The 24,069-nt window shown below is 33.9% G+C and overlaps 1 protein-coding gene across 12 annotated transcripts in view; it reads right to left on the reverse strand.

Moving 5' to 3' along the window:
• The window catches only part of UTRN (utrophin), a 639,104-nt gene that overhangs the window by 12,784 nt on the left and 602,251 nt on the right, over positions 1-24,069 (reverse strand). For 10 of the 12 annotated variants that reach the window (XM_012549387.3, XM_023503253.2, XM_031968408.1 and 7 more), the window contains 7 exons: positions 20,073-20,111; positions 19,779-19,844; positions 11,146-11,211; positions 4,873-5,031; positions 4,247-4,490; positions 2,548-2,656; positions 350-442 (listed from right to left, as the gene is read on the reverse strand). In XM_012549387.3, coding sequence (XP_012404841.1) covers positions 350-442; positions 2,548-2,656; positions 4,247-4,490; positions 4,873-5,031; positions 11,146-11,211; positions 19,779-19,844; positions 20,073-20,111 — 776 coding nt within the window. The remainder of the gene's footprint in view (positions 1-349; positions 443-2,547; positions 2,657-4,246; positions 4,491-4,872; positions 5,032-11,145; positions 11,212-19,778; positions 19,845-20,072; positions 20,112-24,069) is intronic. The other 2 variants (XM_023503254.2, XM_023503251.2) reach the window with 1 other exon arrangement.

Here is a 24,069-nt window from a genome sequence, read left to right on the forward strand (position 1 = left end):
GGACTATGGTTTCCTTAATATAACATACATTAAAAAAGACAATTTTCTTCTTAAAAACTTATCTATGATTCTATCTAGTTTCATTTTGCCATTTGCAGAGTGTACCAAACAATCTCAAAATACAGGATTATATTGTCATTCCATCTTGGTGATATGATCTTATCAAGGTTAAAGTTTTCTTTGTCAAGAGAATGTATTTGAATGTATTTGTGACTTATTCACAAATAATATTCAGTCTTCTTTTCAATATTGCTTTTTGTTATCTTACTAAAAATGGGAGGAGGAGGAGGATATGGGAAACAAAGAAAGGAAAAATAAATGAAAAGGTTCAATGACTCTCAACACTTACAGCAGCACGATGGAAAGGTACTGTGGATTTGTTCCATGACATCTGTCAGATCTGTGCTGGTATTGTGAGGTGGGACCAACAAGTCATCTGCAACTATGACAACCAGGTGAGCAGTGAATTTAATATGGGAGAAAAAAGAAATATAACACACATTCTGAAACCAATTTGTATTCAACCTTCCAGTTAGACCTGAGTAGGATAGAAAACACTAGATCTCTGTGATAATTTACTATTAAGACATTTCTCACTGAGAATTGGCAGCCTTTGGAGAAAAAATTGAGAATTTATAGATTTCAATAGAAATCTGATATAAATTTTTTATATGAATGTTCAGCCAATGTAAAAATTTTGCCACAGGGAATTGTGTATTAGGATAAAAAGAAAATTAGGAGAGAAAAAAACAAGCCTATTACTAATTTTGTTAATTCCATTTATCAATCACAAATTTATTATTTTACTTATATTCCTTGGATATACTTTCTCATAAGTAAAGGCACATTCTATCTCTTTTTCTCTTTTCTTACCTTTTCTACCCTCTTTCATTTCCACTTGAATTTTTCACATAGTTTAAGGCTATTCTGTAAGACATCTAACATTCTTTTTTTGAAAAATAATTTAGTAGGGGTATTTGATTGTCTCAATGGACAGAGTGCCGGTCCTGAGGTCAGGAGGACCTGAATTCAAATCCTGCTTCAGACACTTAATATGGCCTAGCTGTGTGATCCCGGGCAAGTTACTTAACCCAAATTGCTTTAGCAAAAAAACAAACAAACAAACAAACAAACTAATTTAGTACTTAAATACTTAAGAACTTCAAATAAGAGATTAAAGTTCTTTCATTAGTTCTTATAATATAAAAAACACAATAAAGTAAATAGATGATTTTAAGCACTAGTAATGTCTTTCCTACTATCTTATACTGCTGTTTTTAATTCTCTAAATATGGGTAGATCTTCAATTCTACTAGCCTTTAAATGTGATACTTTCTCGGAAGTAGGGACTGGCTTTTTCTATAAAAAATGACATTCCTGAGGACACACAAGTAGTCATGATTTATAATGTTATTCCAAAGCTGAGAAAAGGCCATCCTGACTTCCTTCCTTACTCTGACCCAAGACCAGAAGCACACATTACTGATACAGTGGCTTAGGATGGGGCAAGGTGAACTCTTTAGCAAATTCTAACTGGCCTATCATAGGATCAAACCTACAACAGAGTCAGTATTTTGATTATACTTTTACAAACTGGCCACAGGCAGACATGGAGAAAAAGGCCTAGTGAGTATATCAACCACAGAGTATAAGGCACAATCACAGAAGCATCTCTATTTTCCTTGTACTATTTGTTAGGCTTCTATGAATGTGTGGAAATAATACATTTTAGAAGGAAAACCAATAGGTGTTTAATTATCATAAAACCCTAAATCAAAACATCACAGATCCAGAGCTGGAAAGGTCTTCAGAGGCTATTCATAGAACCACCTCATTTTACAGATTAAGAATTTGAAATCCAGAAATAGTAATACAACAACAAAATTAGTAGCTAGCACCTACTAAGTGCCAGGTACTATGCTATATGCTTTACAAATATCTCATTTGATCCACACAACAATCCTTGAAGAGAGATTATGTGTCAAGCCCCATTTTGTAGTTGAAAAAACTGAATGACTTGTCCAAGCTGTATGCAGCTAGTAAGCATCTGAAGCTAATTAAGAATTCAGGGTTTTCTTATTCTAGGTTGGCACTCTATCCACAACACTGCCTAGCTACTAAAAAGTTACTAGTTCTGGGACACACAGGCACTAAGTAAGCATCAGTCTTAGACATCCATGTTAGTTTTTGTTTTGTTTTCTCAAGCAATTACTTAGGGTAAAAGGTCCATTCTTTCAGAATATGAAAGAGTTAAACAACAAAATAAGTGATTTATTTGTTCCCATAGTCAAAGGGAACAGATATTGAAATATTGACAGAAATTGAGTATGGATGCCCAAAGCAAACTGGGCATAACAATAAGTCTACAATAGTCTGTCACATTTTTCTGCATTAAATTACATGAGATTTCTACTCGCTTTAGAAAATACAAAACTTCTGTTACCTAAAGTCTCCAATATATGCCCACTATGCTAAATCACCATTATCCATTTGTTATTCACTCATCAACTGATGCACCCTTTGTGGAGAAGCTGTGATAGCACTAACCTGTTGTTTGTGATTGAGAGCTGGTATCTTGATCCAGTGAAGAGCCAAGTGCTGAATGTTGTGGAGAAGACCAAGGGGAAACTCCATTGATTCTGGCATCTGATTCAGGCTATATTAGAATCCAAAATTTCATTCATGATTTAGAGAATAAAGCAATATAATTTAAAAAAAAATCTTATCATTAAAAAAATTCTAAAAATAAATGGCTATAAGCTTTTTGAAAGTTATTTTTGTGCTAAACTCACCCACAACAACCTAATAATTGGTTTAGGGAATCATTTTTTCTGCCTTTTTTTCAATGAGTCCATCTCAGTTTTTCCTTAGTCTTGTTAACCAAATAAGCAGCATATGGGGAGGGAACAACCATGGAGTTCTTCTGTATGCCATGTGTACAAAATCTTGTAATATCAGCACACACTTAAATAGCTCTTTTTCTTTTCATAGAACACTTTCCTCACAGCTCTTGGTCTATAAGGCCAAGGATCTGAAGAGGATTTGCTTTAAGGATGACAGGATGAGTGTCATAACCAGAACCCAAATCAGGTCTCACAACATGATGGAGAAAAGAATACTGGATTTGTGGTAGAGAAAATGGATTAAAATCTTAATTCCACCATTGAGAAAATTCTCCCCTGGGGCTTTGGCTGTTTTATCTATAAAATGGGATGTGAGGTTGGGGCTGAGAGTGGATATATGTGCTTAAAAGATCAAGGTTTCAGTTTAGGATTAGAAAGTCAGTTTGTGTAGCAGCAGCAGCAGCAGCAGCAGCAGCAGCCTCATCATTATCATTATCACTGCAGCTATCATTCAAAAAGCACCTATTATGTTTGCCTGGGGAAGCTGGGTAGCTCAGTGAGTTGGAACCAAGAAGACTCATCTTCACGAGTTCATATCCAGCCTCAGACATGTATTAGCTGTGTGACCCTGAACAAATCACTTAACCCTTTTTGCCTCAGTTTCCACATCTATACAATGAGCTGGAGAAGTGAATGGCAAACCGCTCTAGTACAACTGCCAAGAAAACTCCAAATGGGGTCACAAAGAATTGCATAAAACAGGAATGACTGAGCAACCACAACAATATGCTAGAAACTGTGCTAGAAGTTTTTCCATTCAATCTTGACAACAGTCCTGGGAAATAACTGTTAATGTTATCTCCATTTTTAAGCATGTGATAACAATAAAAGCAACTAACATTTATATAGCACAGGCATTATATTGTTTTATAATTATTATTTCATTTAATCCTTACAACAACCATCCTGGGAGACAGGTGCCTTCCTATTTTGCAGATAAGGAAATTGAGGCAGAGGTAAAATCACTTACCAGGGTCACACAGCTAATTAAGTATCTGAGGCAGGATATGAACTCAGCTCTTTCTCATTCCACAAACAGTGCTCTAACCACTTAGCTGCTTCAAAAATTTCCAGATTTCCTCCTAGAATTACAAAATTTCCTCTTTTGCCAGCAAAAAAACAAAACAAAACAAAACAAAGCTCCATACAGATTCCCTTCTCATCATTATTCTTTCAGAAACTATCTAGAAAAAAAGGTCAATGTTCCCTCTGTTGAACACACTATGCACGAGTTTAGTGAAAGAGATCTCAAAAGCATTTTAAATACATTTTTGATAAGTTAAATTGTTTGATGCAGAGACAGACTCTGCATCTTTTGGGGGCCAGAAGGCTACATGACATACCTGCTCGAGCAGCTGTCGGAGTCGATGAAGCTGCGACTCCAGCTGTTTATTGTGATCTTCCAAAATCTGCATTCTGGCCTCCAGCCGACCCTTGTGCTTCCTGAGGAGCCTGGCTTCTGCTATGAGCTCTGAGTCTTCAGCAGTGTGATGGGGAGGGACAATGGAATCTGGAGGTGAACTGAGGGGGCTCACTGACCTCCGAAGGTGTTGTTCCTTTAATTGTTCATATTCCACTTGTAGGCTCCTAACATGGAAAGACGGAAGGATGAAAAGGAATTATATTTAGTACCAGTGTACATTAAATTGTCTTCTCACCTGCCTCCTAATTCTATAAATTGTTTCCCATCTGAATTTCATAAGAACTAAGGAACAAAAGTGAAGTTTTGAGCACACCATCTTCTTCTGTATACAATTTCACAATTTTATCTAAATGTAGCACCAAAAATAGCAGTCCACTTCCCAATAAGACACTTGCCTACAAAAACCAGTTTCACTGCTTAATGCTTATTTCTTGTTTAGTGAACAAGAACAGAAAATGTGCACCAGGTTCCTAATTTAAGGTATTGAAAGAATTTTTTTTAAACTCCTCCCACTTGGGAGATTTATCCTCTGCAAAGCATACCCACCTTTGCTCTTCTTCCAAGTCGGCAATGATACGCTCCAGTTCTCCCCTCTCTTCTCTCTCCACTAATTTCAAGATCTGCACTGGACTCTGAAGTTGACTCACAGGGGACTCTCCTCCCAATGTCTGACAGTACTGCTGGATGAGAGCGTGCTCATCCTCTCTGGGGTAACAAAAGCAACAAAAGCAGCTCATGTAAGTGTGTTGGCTGTAAAGATTAAACAGGGATGATCAATCTGACAGCTTGGCCAAGCTTCCCTTGAACTTCCCCTATAGTTCTCTTTTGAAGGGCTAAGAACAAATTCACAAAGCAGGAATTGTGTGTGTACTAAACATACCCACGTTTTCTGGCTCATTTTATTCTAACAGACGTGTCTTACAAACTCAAAATGAACAGATGTTTTATATACAAATGAGAAAAAAAAAAACCCCTCTCTTTTAGGGCATGCAATTCTAAGCAATTACAATAAGATAAAGGATGCTGTTACACCTAAAAGTAACAAAGAGATGATTTTTGAAAATAGGATAAAATATGGTAGACTGATAAAAGGCTGGTTTTGAAATAGTCATTTTATTTCAAAATTTAGAGGATGATATCTTTGCAGGGTTTTTTAAGGGACTGGGAATTTTGATTTTAATCATCTCCCCTTAAAAGTAATAAAGCACAAATAAAAGCAAGGAGACATAATCTTAACTATCAATCTTATGTGTTTACATTTTCAGTTTCAGTTTAAAAATTAGACTGTCCAACTATTAGGAGGTCTCAATTAAGCAAGGCTAAAATTACTTAGAAGCCATAGAGAGCTACTGAATATTACTGAATGGAAAAATGATATGGTCAGACCTCTACTTTTGGAAAGTTATTTTAGCAGACATGTAGGAAGTTATTAATTTTAATTTTACCTTTCTTATCTAATCATTTTACGTTCTTTTTTCCCCCCTCTGGTTTCCAGTTAAAGGCTTAAGCAGCTTTATTAGGGGCAGAAATTATTTGGTATGTATGCTGATGTATCCACAAGGGACAACTATCTCCCCACAAAGTTGCACATCTTAGTGAATCAACTGGTCAGGAAGGAAGCTTTGGGGAAAGAGGGAATGACTATGATAATGGTGGTAATGTTGACATAGTAGACTTTTTTAGGAGGGAAATGTGTTCCACGTATTACAGATGAAGAAATTAAGGCTTTGTGAGGTTAAAGAACTTGTCCCTAGATACAATTTGTCTTGGGCAGTATCACAGAACCTAACTTGTTTGATGGCACAGCTAGCCTGTTATCATCCTACTAGTGAGAAGGGAAAAGATAACAAGAAGGAAGAAGACCAATAAGGGGCATGAACCACAAATGAGCAGAACTAAAAAAGTACTGATTAACCTAGATAAAAAAAAAAAATCTGCGAAGTACAAAGTAATAATACTTAATTCTATACTAAAGCCAAGGTCAAATCATCCCCTTCCCCCAATACTTTTATTTTTTGAATAACTAGAACAAACAAGAGATTCTTGTTGGAGGGTTTGGAGCAAATTTTCATCATTTTGCATCGAAAAGAGAAGAAGGGGCAGCTAGTGGATACAGCACCTGAACTCAGGAGGACCAGAGTTCAAATCTGGCCTCAGACATTTAACACTTCCTAGCTCTGTGATCTTGGAGAAGTCATTTAACCTCAATTCTCTCAGAAGAAAAGAAAAGCTAATTGCTTTTCTTTATTAAAAGGAGGGTGAAATGGAAGTAATAGATTTGAAAATTACTTTGGTTTAAAATAAAAAACATCAACAAAACTTAAAAAGAGAAACATAGGCGTATTACTCTTTCACTTATAAATAATTTTTTTTTAAAGCAACAGTGTCACCATTAGTTCAACTAGTAGCTGAAATTCCAATGGGAATTATTTAATATATTGTTTTGTTTTAAATACTTGTACATGCCAATAAAAGTGACTGAATTAATTTTTAAAAATTAATTAAAAGGAAGATGAAGGATTTTGCAACTAGATCTGGGGTAAATGGATAAAGATAGGAATTTAAGATCAAATAGTTCCTGAGGATTGTAGTTATTAGATTAGAGGAAAATAATTTGCTATTGTGAAACTCCAAAAAGTTCAGAAAAGTAGTCATATATTAATATACAACAAAGCTTCACTAATTAGGCTAATTAAGAGTCAGGACAATCTTTTTTAAAAAATGAAAATACTGAATAAAAGGAATTTTAAGAGATATCACTATTTCTCGAAAATACACACATAATCTAAATTTAAGTAAAGCATTGCTGAGCAAAGAATCTTTAGAGTCTTATAATAAATATAACAGTGCATTTGTAACTAGTACATTCATTATATATAAATGGATATTGATAAAGTCCTTGAAAACAATGCATATTTAGTACTTTGCACATTCCTAGCAATTTTGTTTACAATATCAGTTTTTGCACAGCACACTATTTCTTCATAGACGATATAAATATAAATTCTAGTTCTGTCCTGGTTGAATTAAAAAAAAAAAAAAAAACAACAAAGCAAACAAACAAAAACTCTTAACCAACCACAAACACCTATAATGCTATACCTTTTTTAAGGCTTAAAAATAAATGAGTTTTCTCAAATTGGTTCTATCTAACCAAACAACAAAATCTATTCAGATATTATACCTTGGTGATTTCTTTAAATTTTTGTCTTCTACATATTTCATATATACACACATATACATATATATATATATAAATATGTATATATACATATAATCAACTAAAGATCCTCAGAAGTGATAAATTTTGCCATGAATTCTATTACATGAAATACTGAATTTGAGCAATATTGTAATCTATAGAATAAAACAAACAAAAATAGAAAAAAATAGATATATATGTGAGAATGTATGCTATGAGATAGTTAATGCTTTATTAATATTCACATTGTGTCAAAATAGAACCTCAGGATGCTAAGTGCATTGTCTGTCCAGGATTTATAGAATTACATGAGTAAAAGTTGGTAAGCAACACAATGATATTCATATTGTTCAAGGTAGCAATTATATCAGTGGAGCTAGAGATGTACTGGAGGATAAGAATATGGAGTTCTTTGGACATAGAATAATGCTGATATTAATTAATGTTTCTGAAAACCCTAAAGAGTTTGTGTTACAAGTTAAATTGACTTATAAGTCATTTATTCTATTGTCCAATGCACAAGTACTTAAACATTTAAAAGGATCTGGGATTTATGGATTATGAATGTTTCCTTGAACCAACTATTGACCAATTCTGAGCAGCTTTTGGACATGCCTTCCTATAAGGTCATCATACTAAGATGTCATTAGTCATTATACCTTCCCAACTGCAGAAGAACACCAAAGACTATTAATCTGATCATTCATAATTCCTGATCCTTCTTTTCCTGTCACATTTCTCTAGGGATATCTTTTATTACTCCTGTTCTTTGAAGTTTCTCACTGAAATCATGGTGCAATATGCTTGTACTTATTAAACACCTTTTCACTGACCTCTCTATGATCGCATTTTCAATATTTTGAAGACTTCTGTTCTATAACTCAGTGTCATACACTACTGTTAATAGAATACTGGTTATTTAAAAATGATCTTTTATTTCTACAAGAAGCTTATGATCATTAAAGGAATTTTGTAATTACCTAAAGACCCATGTGAAATTCTGGGCTGATTCATTTCTCATTGGTAATTTGTCCCAAGTATACATACTGATGGGCAGGCTCCAAAGGATATTACTTCATCTACCTATTAATCAAGGAAATAAATATTCTTCATCTCCTTGATCTATCCTATGTAGATGATCAGGGCTAACTCTTGAACTGTTATGGTTATTGTCATGGACAGGAATACATATATGAAATGCAGGATATTTTCAGGACCTGATGTAATCAGCATAATGTTATGTGTAAACAAGAATATCTAGAGGATCTCAATGTTCACAGGGAACCCTTTCTGGGCCAGGATTCTGCACCAGAATTCCATTTCAGTAACAAATACTTTGATAAGTACATATTTTCCTGTTTTATATGTGTTTTACTAATACTTATGGTTAGATGGTTGTTCAATTAGATTATTAAGGAATCTTGAATACTACTATGATGTATGAATGAGTGACACCATGTTGGGAGAAAAAGTTTTAAGGAATATTTTGTTCTGTTGGATCAAATGCTTTTTCATAACCAACAAACAAGTACTGTGAAATTTCAAATTCTTTAAATCTTTTAGTCAACTGTGAAAGCCTGCTTAATATTCTCACTGCAGATGCTCTTGATTTGAGAATATTAGAAGAGTATCATGAAGATTTTATATAGATGGGAAAATAGGCTGGAGATTGTTGATGTTCTTTTAATCACCTTTTTAAAGTATTAATACAGCCTGATAATTTTGTCATACATTTGGCATTTCTTCATTCAGATACTATGTGAATCTGTCTTTTAACAAACTTTTCATATATGTTGCCTCCCATGGATTTCCTCTATGTACTTGGTCCAGAAAGGTACTTTTTTTTCGCCTTTGTTACTTTAGTGCCATCTATACCTCTCTTAAAAGTACATCTGAAACTTTGATGTCACTCCAAATGAGGTAGCTCTATTGTTTTTCATGATGAAAATAGTTTGCTATAAAAATGTTTGCAGATTTCATCCATTTATCTTTTTTTTGTTGTTGTCGTCCTCTTCTTTGCATGCTTAAGTATTCTCTCAGGATGACTTTAGTATCTTTGGATGTTTTCTGCTTTTATAAGGTGATATTGTTCAATAATCACCCAACATTATTCTTATTAACATGAACGAAAAGTTTATATTCTAAATCATTGTCTAACACCTTTCTTCTTTGGCAGGAAAGTAAAATGCTTCCTGATTAAGATGCTTTTTAGGTCTCCTTGTTAAGAAAATTGACTTTGGTTATATTTTGGAATAAAATTATTGTACCTGGTAATTGATATAATTACTGCTATTTTCTTACGTTTCCACAATCAATAGTCTTTAATTTCTTTAATTGGTTTAAGATTAAACTGTTTTACTTGTAAGCTGCATTGTTTTCCAACTATTATTCTTTCCTTTAGCTTTTTATTTAAATCTGATGCTTGTTCTGAAAAGTTGGCAGACTGATCACATACAAACAAATATTTCATTGTAAAGGAATAAAATAATATAGAACCTTGAACACTACAGAAAAACCCCAAGATTTTCTTTACATCATGAACGTTATTTCAAAGAAAAGAACCGATAGGTTTTGGATACGGTAAGCAATAAATAACATAACAAAAATGAATTATACTATATTTTCACAGGAAAAGACCTTTTATTGTTGAAATGTTGTATGGTATAAACTGATGTTATACTATTTAAAATTCATTAAGATTAGTCTTGTGACTAAAAGCTAGTTAGTTCCTATACATTTAATGTCATATCACTGGGATTCTAAAAAATTTAAATTACTGGGTAGAATTTTAAGTTAAAAGTTTGGAGTACATGTCAACTTATATTGCTCTCAAATATTTTACTTTCAGTAAAGAGATTTTAGGAATAGCTGTCAGCTTTATGACTTCTTCATAAGCTCCAAGTTCAAAGTATACTGATGTTGCTACCTTTTCTAAGGAAATGAAGAAAACTATATAACTGCAATTCATATTTTTATGGGTCTCTCTCATGCTTAAGATTAATAAGGACAAATAGGGGGAGGGAGGAAAGGGGTAGGTGGAATGGGAGAGTAAAGACCAGAAAAAAAGTCTAAAAATCAAGCAGTAGGAAAGGTAGTAGAAAAATTTTTGTATTATCTTTCTTATGTTACTATCTCTCATTCTAATAACAATGCAGCTGTTCCAACTCTTAGCAGGTAAAAAAATAGAACAGGTATCTATGTAGAACATGAATTATTAAAGGTAGGAAAATTTGGAGAAAATATGAATCTGATTTGCACATACAATCACTTGATGACTTTGTAAATTAAGTAGGCCAAATGAGAAAGAGGAAAAAATTAGAATGAGTCCACCTCTTATTCTAACCGAAGTAACCTGATTTCTTTAGAAAGAAATGTTGACAAATGTAAGGTGTTTTATTGAGCATAAATGACATATCAAATAAATAAATGCAGGCAATTTATCCCATTATGGATCAAAAGCATAAAATTTATGCAGACTTTTTTTTTTTTTAAGCAACCTCACTTACTACTTTGATTGGGATCAAAATTCAGAGCCACAATCAATGAAGATTGCTTCAGACAGCCATAATCAAATGCAATAGCCTTTCCCAGCAGCTCTAATTACATGATTTACTTACACACTTCCTGTGGTAGAACTGCTGTCTGTGAGGAAGGAGCCATTAGTCCTTTCCATCTGGGCCAATCTGAAAAATGAGAATAAGGACATTAAAAACAGGGTTAAAAAATTATTCTCATTTTACTTGGACACATTCACTGATTAGAGCAGTTCTTATTACCCACAATAAAAAGGCGCAAGACTTCAAAATTGCTTGTAATACACATAAAATAAATTTCTAATACTTGGCTGTTAAAACAGCAAGACAGTAGTAACACATTTATAAAATGCTTAAGGACTTCCAGAGTTGTATTGCATAAAAAGAAATAATTCATCTAAAGTGCTCTTTAACCCCAGAAGCTTTGCATGTCAGTTAATTCTCTTTTGTAAGGAATTATAAGCACAAGGAAATTCCTTACTCTTTTTGGAAATAAATTCTCCAAATTCATGCAGGAAGTTGCACGTGAGGTGAAGCATATGAAAAAGCTAAGCTATGGGGAAGTTTTATGAAGGATGAGAAACAACACTGGAGAGTTACAGGTGTGAGATGGGGTGCGATGAGAGAAAATTGGTTATTACATCCTAAATCTAGGCAACCCTTGTACACCAATATGATGACGGAAGAGCTATGGCCTGAAAGTACCATGGTATGAGTATGAGTATGAATGAAGACTGGAAAAATGCTGACTGTGTTTAGATGATCTGACAATGAATATGTGGCTAGTACACCAAGAGTTCAGTGGACTTCAACCTTAGAACTGTATTGGCCATGGCAGAAGAAAAGAAGAAAAAGATGGTCATCATCTTCCCAATAAGAATTTGCCAGTTTTAGTGAATAACCCAGGGAATTACTAGGGTATCCAACACTATCATCTGTAAAATGGTGATAATAATAAACATCTATTTGCCAGGGTGGCTATGAAATAAATTGAGATGAAATTTGTAAAGTGCTCTGCAAACTTTACAACCCTATATAAATGCCAACTATTTCAACAGAAAATGCAAAATGTATCTGGTGATATGAAATGCTTACAAATGTTTATGTACCTGGATAACATAGGGTAAAATGGGCAATTATAAAAACGGTGGAAGGGAAAGCCTAACAACAACAAAACCAAACAGGGAAGTGAGATTTAACTGTATCCTTAATGGGATAATAGGAGAACAACAATTTGAAGGAGAATACCTTGCATAAGTCATTTGATTTATTTGCCTCAGTTGCTTCAACAATAAAATAAGGATCATAATCCTCCTCCTAAATAGGTCCATCCATTATATTAACGTGAGCACCAAATGAAATAATATTTAGAAAGCTTTTAGCAGAGTGCTTGGCACATAGGAGGTGTTTAATAAAAGCTTGTGACTTTCTCCTTCCTCCCATTTGTATTGCCAAAGTACATTTTTAATGGGGTGATCAGTTCCTCCATTTGTCCTATTTCATAATTCTGCCTTAAGGTTATGACCGTCCCCTCTTAATGGTTGAGATAAAGGTGTTATAGACATCCCTTAATGTCATTAGAATATCAGTAACCTCCATCTATGAGGCTATCCTCACCTAGGTCTCTGCATTGTCATTGTTCTTGTTATTCCATAAAAGGCTTGCTGTCCCGATATTAGGGCTAGACTCTTTGAGATGATAGTCTTGTCTAGCCCTGGGATCCATTGGTCCCAGTATTTCTCTCCATTTAATAAACTATTGAATTGGTCTTTAATCTCTATCCTGCTTAGTTTCTTTTGGCATTACACATTCAAGCTCTATACTTTTCCACCTTTGTGACTTTGCTTTACATTGGTCCCTATGACAATGATGTCCTTTTCCTTTTTTTATATCCTTCCTATTCTCCAAAAGAGAAGCAGCAGAAAAGTGAAGGCTTGTCAGGGACACCAGGGTGAAGTTCCACATCTAATACATTCCGGCTGTATAATCTTGGGCAAGCCCCTTAACCTCACACTGCCCCGGGCAACTCTTCTAAGATTTTGTATTTTAAAGTAGGCTTTGATTTGCATCAGAAGAGAGAATTTTCTCACAGGGAGTTTCCTACTCCAATAAAAGCACAGGTTCAGACCACATGAGACTTTTAAAGTTCAGATAGATATAAGATGTCCTTCCACAAGAGTCATCAGTTTCCACATTCAGTAGTGATATTCCCTTCTCCTGAGATCTCACCAATCACTGAACTTACAAAATATTTCTGTATTATCCTTATTTATATCAGTATCATCTCCTCACCATTAGACCTTAATCTCTGCGGAAACAGGGACAGTGTCTTATCTCATGTCTGGGGATCCTGTTATTCAGCATAGAGGAGATATTTCTGAAATTCTAGCTGAACAAATAAAGGAATACTTCACTAAAAGGTGTAGTTTAACAAAAAAAAGCTTAAGTTAAAATCTTACTATATGTAAAGCTGTTCTTTAATTGAACTTCATCTTAAGTATCTAGATGAGTTCAATTCAGGGAGGAATATTTTAAAGCAGGGGATTTGACAGACTATAGTATGTCTGGGTATATGTGACCAGGGCATTTCAGGGTGAGAAAATTTTAGCAGATAAAGAATAACTGAAGGACTTGAGGATGCTCAGTCTGAAGAAAAGAAGCTTTGGGGGTAGGGGAAGAGAAAGTAATGGTGGCTTTCTCTAAATATTTGTAAACATTAGACTTATTTTGTGAAGCTCCGGGAAACAGATTTAGAGCAAATGAATTAAAGGCAGGCAGAAGATTTGGATACTATGGTGAAATCTTAAATATCATATATTACCTTGAAAAGGAAAAATTATAGGCTCATAAAATATTAAAGCTAAAAAGGACTTTTCACTAAGACTAGTCCTTTCATTTCCTTGGTTATATGTAATTAGTGGTAAGACCTAAAAGCCAGATCTTATCTTAACTCTCAGAGCCTAGTATTAATGATCAAATCATATAGAGTATAACATAACTTTCTGGAGCTCTGTGCTTATGAACTATTAGAGACAAAGTTCATAATCACACTGATAATCTCTCAGATTTAGTTTGACCACACTCTGCATACTCCTAATCCAGGGGGAAATTAATTTTTGGAAGCTAGCCCCAAGTGATAAAGGAAGTACAAACTCTTCTTTTCAATACCTCCCCTTTCCTTGGCCACAGTAATTAAAGCAAAAGAACCAGTGCTTCTGCAAGAGGCATGTCAAATGAGTGCCTGATACATCAATTCACTCTCTCAACTTGCCAGACCAACACACCCTTCCCTGGTACAATTCCCCAACCATGTTGTCTTTTACATTTCTATTAGAATGTAAGCACCTTGAGACATTTTTTTGCTTTTGTTTCCCCAGTACTCGGTAAAGCAACTGGCACTTGATAAATGCTTTCTCATCCAATGGAATGTTTTGTAAGAAGATATCGTTAAAATCCCCAGTTTTAGGGAAGGAGATCTGACATCCCCAACTTCCTCTATTCTATCAACACTCTGGTGACTAATATATTCAATTAAGTATTTAAATCTTCTTGAAGATATTTAAATTGCCCATTTGTGATATCTGTTGGAGAAGACTTAAATTGGATAATATGAATGACCAATCCACCATATGAAATTGTACTCATTTCCTAAAGGTTTTAAGGTACCCTTCTCTGATCTTCATCTGTCTTCATGGAGGGTCCGTCTATTAATTACAGTTAGTTATGTTATTAGTATATTAAGAAGTCAGTTTGCTCTCCATTATGCTCTCTTAAATGGATGAGGAAGTGAAGAATAGCAGAATACTGTAGAAAAAATTCTGTAGGTACAGTGAGGTGAGATCTGGGTTCCCTGCCTGACTTTAATACAAACTATCTGTGAGACCACTGAAAAAAATACCAGATTTCTCTAAAGTCAGGTTGCTTGTGGTCTGGGGGAGAATAATACTCCAAATAACTCACAGAGAATGAGAATCTACCGTTGAGGATTTAATGAGAATCAGATGAGATAACTGGATAAAGCTCCTTGTAAGTTTTAAAGTGTTAAATAAATGAAAGCCAGTATTAACTGTAATTTTTCTATTAAGACAATGGAATCTGTTCTCTGTTCATTTTTAACACCTTCCTTTCATTATATGTGTATGTAGAAGACTGGAATTCTGAAAAGGTATACTTGAATCTAAGACAGCAGAGCACTTAAGGCTAATTACCTACTCAATATGAGATAATGGTTCTATAAGCATATACTTAGATGATATGGTAATGTAATGGCTCTCCTCAATGGCACCTGCTGAATGTGTGGTGGTGAGATAATCTTAGGCAAGGAATGGAAGGCTGAGGAGAGAAGACTTCAGGCTCCCAAATCCCCAGTCCAGGATTCATCTTTGGTGAGCCACGTGACAGCTTACCTGCCTCCTTCACTTCTCCTCCTAAAGACCAAGGACTGATCGTGAGACCCTCCAGAGAGCTAGTCCAGACATTATATGTGTACATGTACACATACATGCATAAGATCCCCAAAGTCACAGTATAATATTATGCTCTGATAGCTTTAATTTTTTTAAAACTGCTCTATGCCGTTTGAGATACATTACATAGGTGTATATAAAGTATATAATATTTATTATGTGCCATATTATTTATTATATATAACATGGTAACATTTATTTATAGGATAATTGAGTTTAGAATAGGAAATCATATCAGAAAAAAGAAAAATGGTATAAATTGCTTAAGTAATGAATAAAATAATCTAGTTATGCTATGTTGAATATCATTCAAGGTAATTAAATAAAGGAGCAACTAGGTGGAATAGTGGATAGACTGCTGAGCCTAGAGTCAGAAAGACCCAATTTTAAATCTAACCTTGGACAGTGATTAGCCGCGTGACCTATCCAAATCACATAACTGTTTGCCTCAGTTTCTTCACTTGTAAAATGATCAAGAGAAGGAAATGGCAAAGCACTTATTATCTTTGCCAGGAAAACCCCAAATGGGGTCATAATGGATCAATCCTTCTTGAAAGAATTAAATAACAACACTTAAATATGGTGCTCCTCAAAATCCCAAGCACGTGAGGTTAAATAGTAATTGGACCATACTCTATTAATATATATATGCATGCAAGCACGTGGTTGGGACCTCAGTGCATCAACTCGAGCTTCAGCCCATTACAACAACAGCTTTAACCTTATTTTTATTCTTAGTTAGCCTAAAACATGGAGTAAAACTCAACTCCTCTCCAAACACTTCTCAGACATGCAAAAGTTCTACAGTGAGACTTTCAACTCCTTTTATTTGGGAAATTCAGAAGATGTAAATTGGGTCCACCCTGGAGAAATGGGACACATCCCCCTCTCCTGGCCCCACATATCTCCTAGCCACATATACATGGTTCTGTCTGGAGCTAAGCTACAGCAATATAAGGACAGTATTCTATAAATTGTATTAAAATCCAGTTTAATTGAAGCTGAGAATGAATATTAAGGACAAAAAGGACATTTATAGCTATAATAGATGGTACAATAAGAGCAATTAGGATCAGACATATGATTTCATATACTGAAAATTGGCAGATGTAATTGCTGAACTGTCAGTTATTTTCAAAAGACCATGTAAAGTAGGAAAGGTGCTAAGAGGGCAAATGTCTCCATTTTCAAAAAAAAAAAAAAAAAAAAAAAAAAGGAGGGGGGGGTAAAGACTGTAAATTATGGACCAGTGAGCTTGATTTCAATTACAAATTATAACCAAGAACCAAGTCATTTCATCAAGAATGGGTCGTGCCAGACTAACCTCATTCTCGTTTTTGACAAGATTTCTTGAATGGTGGATCAATGTAATACCATGAAATTGGCCTAGATTTTAGCTAAGTATTTGATAATTCACCAATTAATCCAGAACCATTTACTTTCCATGTGCTAGATACAAAGACAAAAGTCCATACCCTCAAGGAATCCATATTTTAATGAGGAGACAATATATTATATGTGTGTATATGTGTGTGCAAAACTCAAATTTTACACAATATACACATACACACATACACACACACACAGATATATTTATATCAGTGTAAAACTCATCTGAAGCAGATATAGGTTTAATCTGGTGAGGGAAGAAAGGGAGGCACTAGAAGCTGGGGAGTAGGGAAAGGTCTCAGGCAGAATACGGCATTTGGTCACAACAAATAGTGGACATTCCAAGATGCAAAGGGTAGGAAATAGGATTCTGGACATCAGGGACAACCAACACAAAGGCAAAAGTAGAAATGGAGTGTCATGTGTGCAAAACAGCTTAAAGCTAAATCACAGAGTACATGCAGAGAAATAATAAAGCTAGGAAAGTGGTATTAGGGCCAAGTTGTTAAAAGCTTGAAATACCTGTACAATATTTCAGAGTCTGATTCTTTTTGTACAGCAAAATAACGTTTTGGTCATGTATACTTATTGTGTATCTAATTTATATTTTAATGTACTTAACATCTACTGGTCATCCTGCCATCTGGGGGAGGGGGTGGGGGGTAAGAGGTGAAAAATTGGAACAAGAGGTTTGGCAATTGTCAATGATGTAAAGTTACCCATGCATATATCCTGTAAATAAAAGGCTATTAAATTAAAAAAAAAAATTAAAAAAAAAAAAGCTTGAAATACCAAACAGAAAATTTTCTACTTAATCCTAGATGCAAAAAAGAACAAATGGAGTTTTAATAGAGGACTGACATGGTCAGATCTATACTTTAAGAAAATAACTATGGAAACTCAATGGAGAATGGATTAAAGTGGAGAGACTTGAGGCAGAAAGAACAACTAGGATATTATAATAGATCCAGAAAGAGAACATGGGATGTGTTAATCAATGTGTAAGTGACAGGAAAGAGACATAAGGAAAATGTGTGATGGAGACAAAAACAAGATGTAACAAATGATTGAACATAGGGGTAATGACAGTGAATATACTGAAAGCCATGAACTTGGAATCCTGGAAATAGCACCATTTGTATTCATTGAAAAGTTCAGAACAAGCACTGCAATCATGAGAATGGATTGAGTTTGAAATGTCCAAAAGGTAGTTGGCAATTTGAGAGAGCCTACAGATAGAACATGGACCTGGGAGACATCTTCATAGAGAGGCAAATTAATTCCTGATAATCATCAAGTGAATGGGTACCCATAGGAAAAGGAAGAAGGCCCAGAACAATGCATTGGGGCATATACACAGTTAGTGATTAGCAAAGGGGACCAAGAAGGAGAAAGTAAGGAAATAAGCATTTATATAATATCAACAATATGCTAAGTACTGTGCAAAGGGAGAGAAGAGAGAGAGAGCAAGCGATAAAGAGAGAGAGAGAGAGAGAGAGAGAGAGCGCGCGAACAAGAACAATCTGTCATAAAAAAATAGACAGGGATAAGATTGCATAATTATGTACAAGCAGACCAATTTGGCAGAAGGGTCACCTCTTCATGAGAATGAAATATAGGGGAAGATAGTAGGGGATAACTATGAATTTAGGAGAAGATAAAAAATAGGAATCTCAAAAAGAAAAAACAAAAAAAACCCTTCAATTTTCATACTAAATTATGAAGCAAGGTCCGAAGAACTATGTGAGGGTTCTGAGGACAGAAATTTGTGGTTAGTGGTATAGACTATCAATCCTGGAGGAGAAAATGATTAATTTATTTTGCTCAAGTGAAAGCTCAGTTAAGATCAGATATCAAATTTGTAATAGATACAAGTTGGCTTGGTTGGGTAACTTTACCCAGCTCTTTTTTAGGTGAGTTGGAATGGAGGAAATGGATGTTGAGAATAATCCAAAGTTGGAGTTTGGAGTGGTGTAAGTAAGTGGCAAAAAAGAGTAGGAATTCAAGAGTTAGGGATTCAAGAATAAAGGACTAGTTCACTAAGGGGTTGAAACTGGGAAGAAGCATAGCCTGGGCAGGGTAGGAATCTGTGGAAGTATTAAGGCATAGAAAAGAATTAGAAATCATGATGAATAACAAATAACAGGTGGGTATTGAGAGAAATGGAATTATAAGATTTTATTCGATTTTGGAACTCTTCATTCAATGTGTTAATGTATGGGCAATGACAAGATCAAGATGTTATCATTTCTGTAGATAGCTGAGGTGGAATGAAGGAACAGATCATGGTGGTTGAGAAACTGAGGAATAAGGTAGTTATTGTGATACTATAAATATATAAGTTGAAGTCTGCTATTATAAGGTCTGGAACTGTTCTGATCTGATTTTCAGTTGATATTTTCACTCACAGGAATGCTAAGTTTTGAAAGAGAATGATTAGTAACAAAGCACAACAAAATTTTACTCAATTCTCAAATTTCTTCATGAAAATTAAGAATTCATAACTTCCTAATTCCCAAAAATACAATAATAATCAGATAATTTCTGAGTTGAGAAAATTATTCCATTGTACTTGTACAAAGAACTTTATTACAAAATATGGTAAGTTGATGGGTACTATAATATAGTCAATATTTAGCAATAAATACAATTATATCATAATAATATAAGAGTATAAGCAATTATATGTATACAAAATTATATTTTCTAAATTTCTAAAAAGTTTTGGGAAATATTTTCTACATTTTTTTTTCCTTTTGGAATTATATTTTCCTTACAGCAAAATATTCTTTTTACACAACACTAATACAAAAAATAATTCAGAAAAAGTTAAAGTTAAAGTCTCTTGTTAAATTCTCTTACCTGGAGGCATACTGCTCTATCCTGGAATGTGTGTCATCCTGAAATAGTTGTGGGGACTGGGAGGGGCTTCAAAGGAAGAAAAAAAAATTACATCATGTTGTGTTCAAATATAGATGCATTATATTAACAGAAATGTTAGATCAATTAAAGGAATAAATTTGCCATGCAAAGAGACCACTAGGATTGTTATCCAGGGATGTAGTATTATTTATTGCCAAGAGTTTAGTAATTACCACATGCTAATAAAATAATCTGAGCATTAGCCTTCTGCATATAAGGTCCATATATACTCACTCATATTGCTCTGGCCACATACTGATGAGTGTGATAGGACTGTAAGGAGGGGAAAGGGGGGAAAAAAATCACAGAACAAATAATTTAATGTAATTCAAAACAACTGGGGATAAAAGAAACACTTCTTAAATGTGGCCTACCCATATACCTGAATTCAGTCAGAGCCAAAATAAGAAAATCAAAATAAACAGAAGTCAGAGTACAGCTACATAAGAAACATATTTAAAATATTCTTATTTAAAACAAAATGTCAAATTACTCATTGAGAAAGAAATTTTAAGATAAAATAAAATAAAATTTTATTATGTATACTGAGATGAGATGGTCATCACTGACTTTTGTTTGTTTTGTTTTTTAAATAGAAGAGTAAATTTACAAAGCTGAAGACTATGGAGTGAAGTACATAAGGGAAGAGACTGGAAATGGGACCAAGACTTGGAAATGAAGAGATTAGGTGCTTTTCTTTGGGAGGAAAAAGTGATCTTTCTATACAGTAACTTCTGACAACATCTCCCCTCTACTCAGTAAATTCCAGCAGCTCCTACTACTCTAGGATCAATTAAAATATTCTGGAGTTTTTAAATTCCTTCATAATCTGGCCTTGTGCTATCTTTCAAGTCTTCTTATACCTCTCTCACCTTCATGTACTCTATAAACCAATAACATCAGCCTTCTTGTTAGTTTTTGAACAAGACAATCCAGTTCTACCCTGGACATTTTCAAAGACCATCCTCTAACCCTGGAATGGACTGACTCATCTTTGCCTCCTGGTAAACCTCAATTCCTACTTTCCCTAAGAAAGCTTTGTCAATATCTCCCGACTTCCTTTGTTGATTCTTTCAGATTTATCCTATCTTGTTTTTAAACGTATTTGTTTGTATGTTTGGCTCCCTGTTAGACTTTGAGATCCCTGAATAAATATATCCAAGCTTAATGTAGTATTTGAATGAAACTGAAGATTCACTCATTTCTACATTTTCTAAAATAAGCTCTAGAAAACCTTATACATCTACAAATTATCTCAATTCAATCATCATTTACCACCTCACCCTTTTCCTTTTTCCAACTTTCTTTTATATGTTATCATCCATCTTCCCTTCTAAGAATGCAAGTTCTTTGAGGACAAGGACTGCTTGTACTTATATTCCCAGTGCTTAGCACAGTGTCTGGTACGTCGTAAATGCTTAATAATCTATCAACTTTGTTATGGGGGAGCAATGTGGAGGACTAGCAGAGGGGAATAGAACTGAGAAACAACAATAAAAATGAAACAAGATTTCACAGCCTTAAAATATTTGAAAATCACTTAGATCATTTAACCAAATTCAAACTCTAGTTTTGCATAAAAGTGCTGCAAGTATAAAACATGTAAAAATTAACTCTATTTGCTGAATGAACTAAACTTAAAAGCCAGCTCAACAAAAGCTCCTATATCTTCAATAAAATACAAGAGAAAGAAGCATCTGAATTATTTCACCAACACCTAATGTTCCCATTTCTATTATACATCAGCTACAAAAGAAAATTAACTATTTCATAATATTATAAAATTAGAGTTTGGACTCCGTAGCAAGAAATTACAAAGAACAGAGACTTTCTAATTCAAATTAGTAACTAAATTAATTCTCTTTGGATCTATTTTCAAAAAAAGATATTTTCAGATGTCTATTAGTAAATCTTAATATCTTCAAAACACCTGTTTTCATAAAAACCAGTATAACAACACATATATAACCTGCTTAATATTAAACAACAATTGTCTGCAATTTTTTAAATTATTAAAAACACTGTGTAAATAAGTAGCAAGCAATTATGTGAACAATTTTCTATGCACAATACTTTGGGGCTCTGCGATTTGTATTTGCTACATACTTTCCTTAAATATAAATTGCATAAGAAAATATCTCATATTTAAGTACACTAGGGTATTTCTCACAAGTTTTTATGATTAAAAGAATATAGTTTTGATCTTAATGGAAATGGGAAAGGCTTTGTGAGGCTACTTGACTGGTTCTTGTGAAGTTAATTCATCTGGCACAAAGAATAACTCCCTGAACTGAGTTAGGAAGGTCAGATACCGGCAAATGAATAGAAAAGTGTTCACAGCTCTTCATATATTGGTATAAATTTATAAGAAAAAGGAATAAGATTTTTTAAAACATTTTTATTCAACCTTTAAGTATTCTTGAGGCCATCAGTAACCCTCAAAGAGGCCAGAGACTAAAGATGTCAACAATATTATAACATATTGGCATTTGGTTCATGGGAAGGAAGAAAAAAAAAATACAAAGTTAAATCGTTCTTGTTTAATTAGGAGTTACCTTTTAAGAAAGTTATGGCTTCTGTATTTATTAGGACAAGTTTATCTAATAAAACATGTTACCACATACTAGAGTGTCTACTGAAGGAAGTGTTCTTGGTAATGAAATATTCCAGTTGTCATACATAAACTACTAATTTTCAAGTGATTCAAATGCAATAAAACATACTTAATACAATTATTCTGAATAATTTAATTTTTTGATAATTCATAAAATAAAATTTCAAGTATTGTTAAGTCCATAGATTACTTGTTATTAACACTGATTCTCTTCCTGTCATAATACATGGAAAATAGGGTTGACTATCTACTGACCCAAAGGAATTCTTTGCAAAGTTGTTTTATTTTAATACATCTTTGGCAGCTTTTTAACTTGCCTTTTATCTGATCTCATTAAAGTGATTTAAAAACTATACAAAAAATTTCAGTTATTTGAATTCTGTTATCTATTTAGACCCAAGATAAATTAGTTTATATGCATACTAATTAATGATGGGTAAAATAATAATGATGATCTTCAGCACTACCGCCTCACTTTACTTTTTTTGAAGCCCATTGACATTACAAAGTGAATTGATTCTTTTGCATGTACCTGTCACAAAGATCAATATAGGGTGCATATCAAGCAGCCAACTTGTTAGTGAGACAGTTAAGTAATTATCCAAATACAAGTTGATAAGTAACAATCTTTCTAGGACCCCTATTTCCTAAAGCCTGGACCAGTTATTGTATTAAGAATGTCTATCTTCTCAAGCATCTCACTATGTGGTTTAAGCTAATTATTTTCTTTATAAAGTGCTGAAACCAGCTTTAAGATTAGCTTAGCTTAGGAGACTTAACGCACAGGCCCTGATCTTTAAATCCCAGTCAAAAATCACAAGAGGCTTCTCCCTGCTGACTGATTACCAAGCAGAGGCAGGGATCCCTTATTTGTATCAACTTAAGCATCTTGACTGAGTATCATTGTTTAATACCCTTCCTCTGCAATGGTTGATTTCTTTTAATTCTTAGCTCTTCCCTGATTTTCTTCAAATCTCAGATAAAACACAATCCTTTCTAGAAGGATCCCACAAGATGTGTGTTTTCCTTCTAAAATTATCTCCAATTTCCTTTAAATAAAATCTCATATAAACATCGTTGGTTTGCCTACCATCTCCTCTTCCTATATTAAGTAGCTTGAAGGCAGGGACTGATCTTTTTGTTTTTCTTTACTTTATCCACAGCATTGAGCCTAAGGTTAGATACTTAATAAATGTTATTAGTTAACTAAGAGTTCTAGCAGTAGAATAGACCTGTTGCAATTTAATCATATTATCAATGGGCTTGAAAAAAAATTTTTTTATTGATGTCTTTTTTTTTTTTAATATCATCATAGTTTTCCCCAATATCTTATCTTGTCTCTCACACTCTCAGGGAGAATTATTTCACATAATAAATTGCATATTTTAAAACCAAAAAAAAAAAAAAGAGCAAGAGAAATATTATCAGTATAATAGATTGATGTACCAAAAAATATATGTCATGTACAAATAATAGTGATCTTCCTATCTCTGCCAAGGGATATGTGGGATTGAGGTCTCTTCACGTATCTCTTCTTTCAAACTATGCTTGTTCTTTATAATTAATAAAAAAAAAAAAACTTAATTTTTGTTTATTTTTTGTAGTGGTTGTTTCTAC

Source organism: Sarcophilus harrisii, chromosome 4 (genome assembly GCF_902635505.1).
Source record: "Sarcophilus harrisii chromosome 4, mSarHar1.11, whole genome shotgun sequence".
In the NCBI taxonomy this organism is placed as follows: domain Eukaryota; kingdom Metazoa; phylum Chordata; class Mammalia; order Dasyuromorphia; family Dasyuridae; genus Sarcophilus; species Sarcophilus harrisii.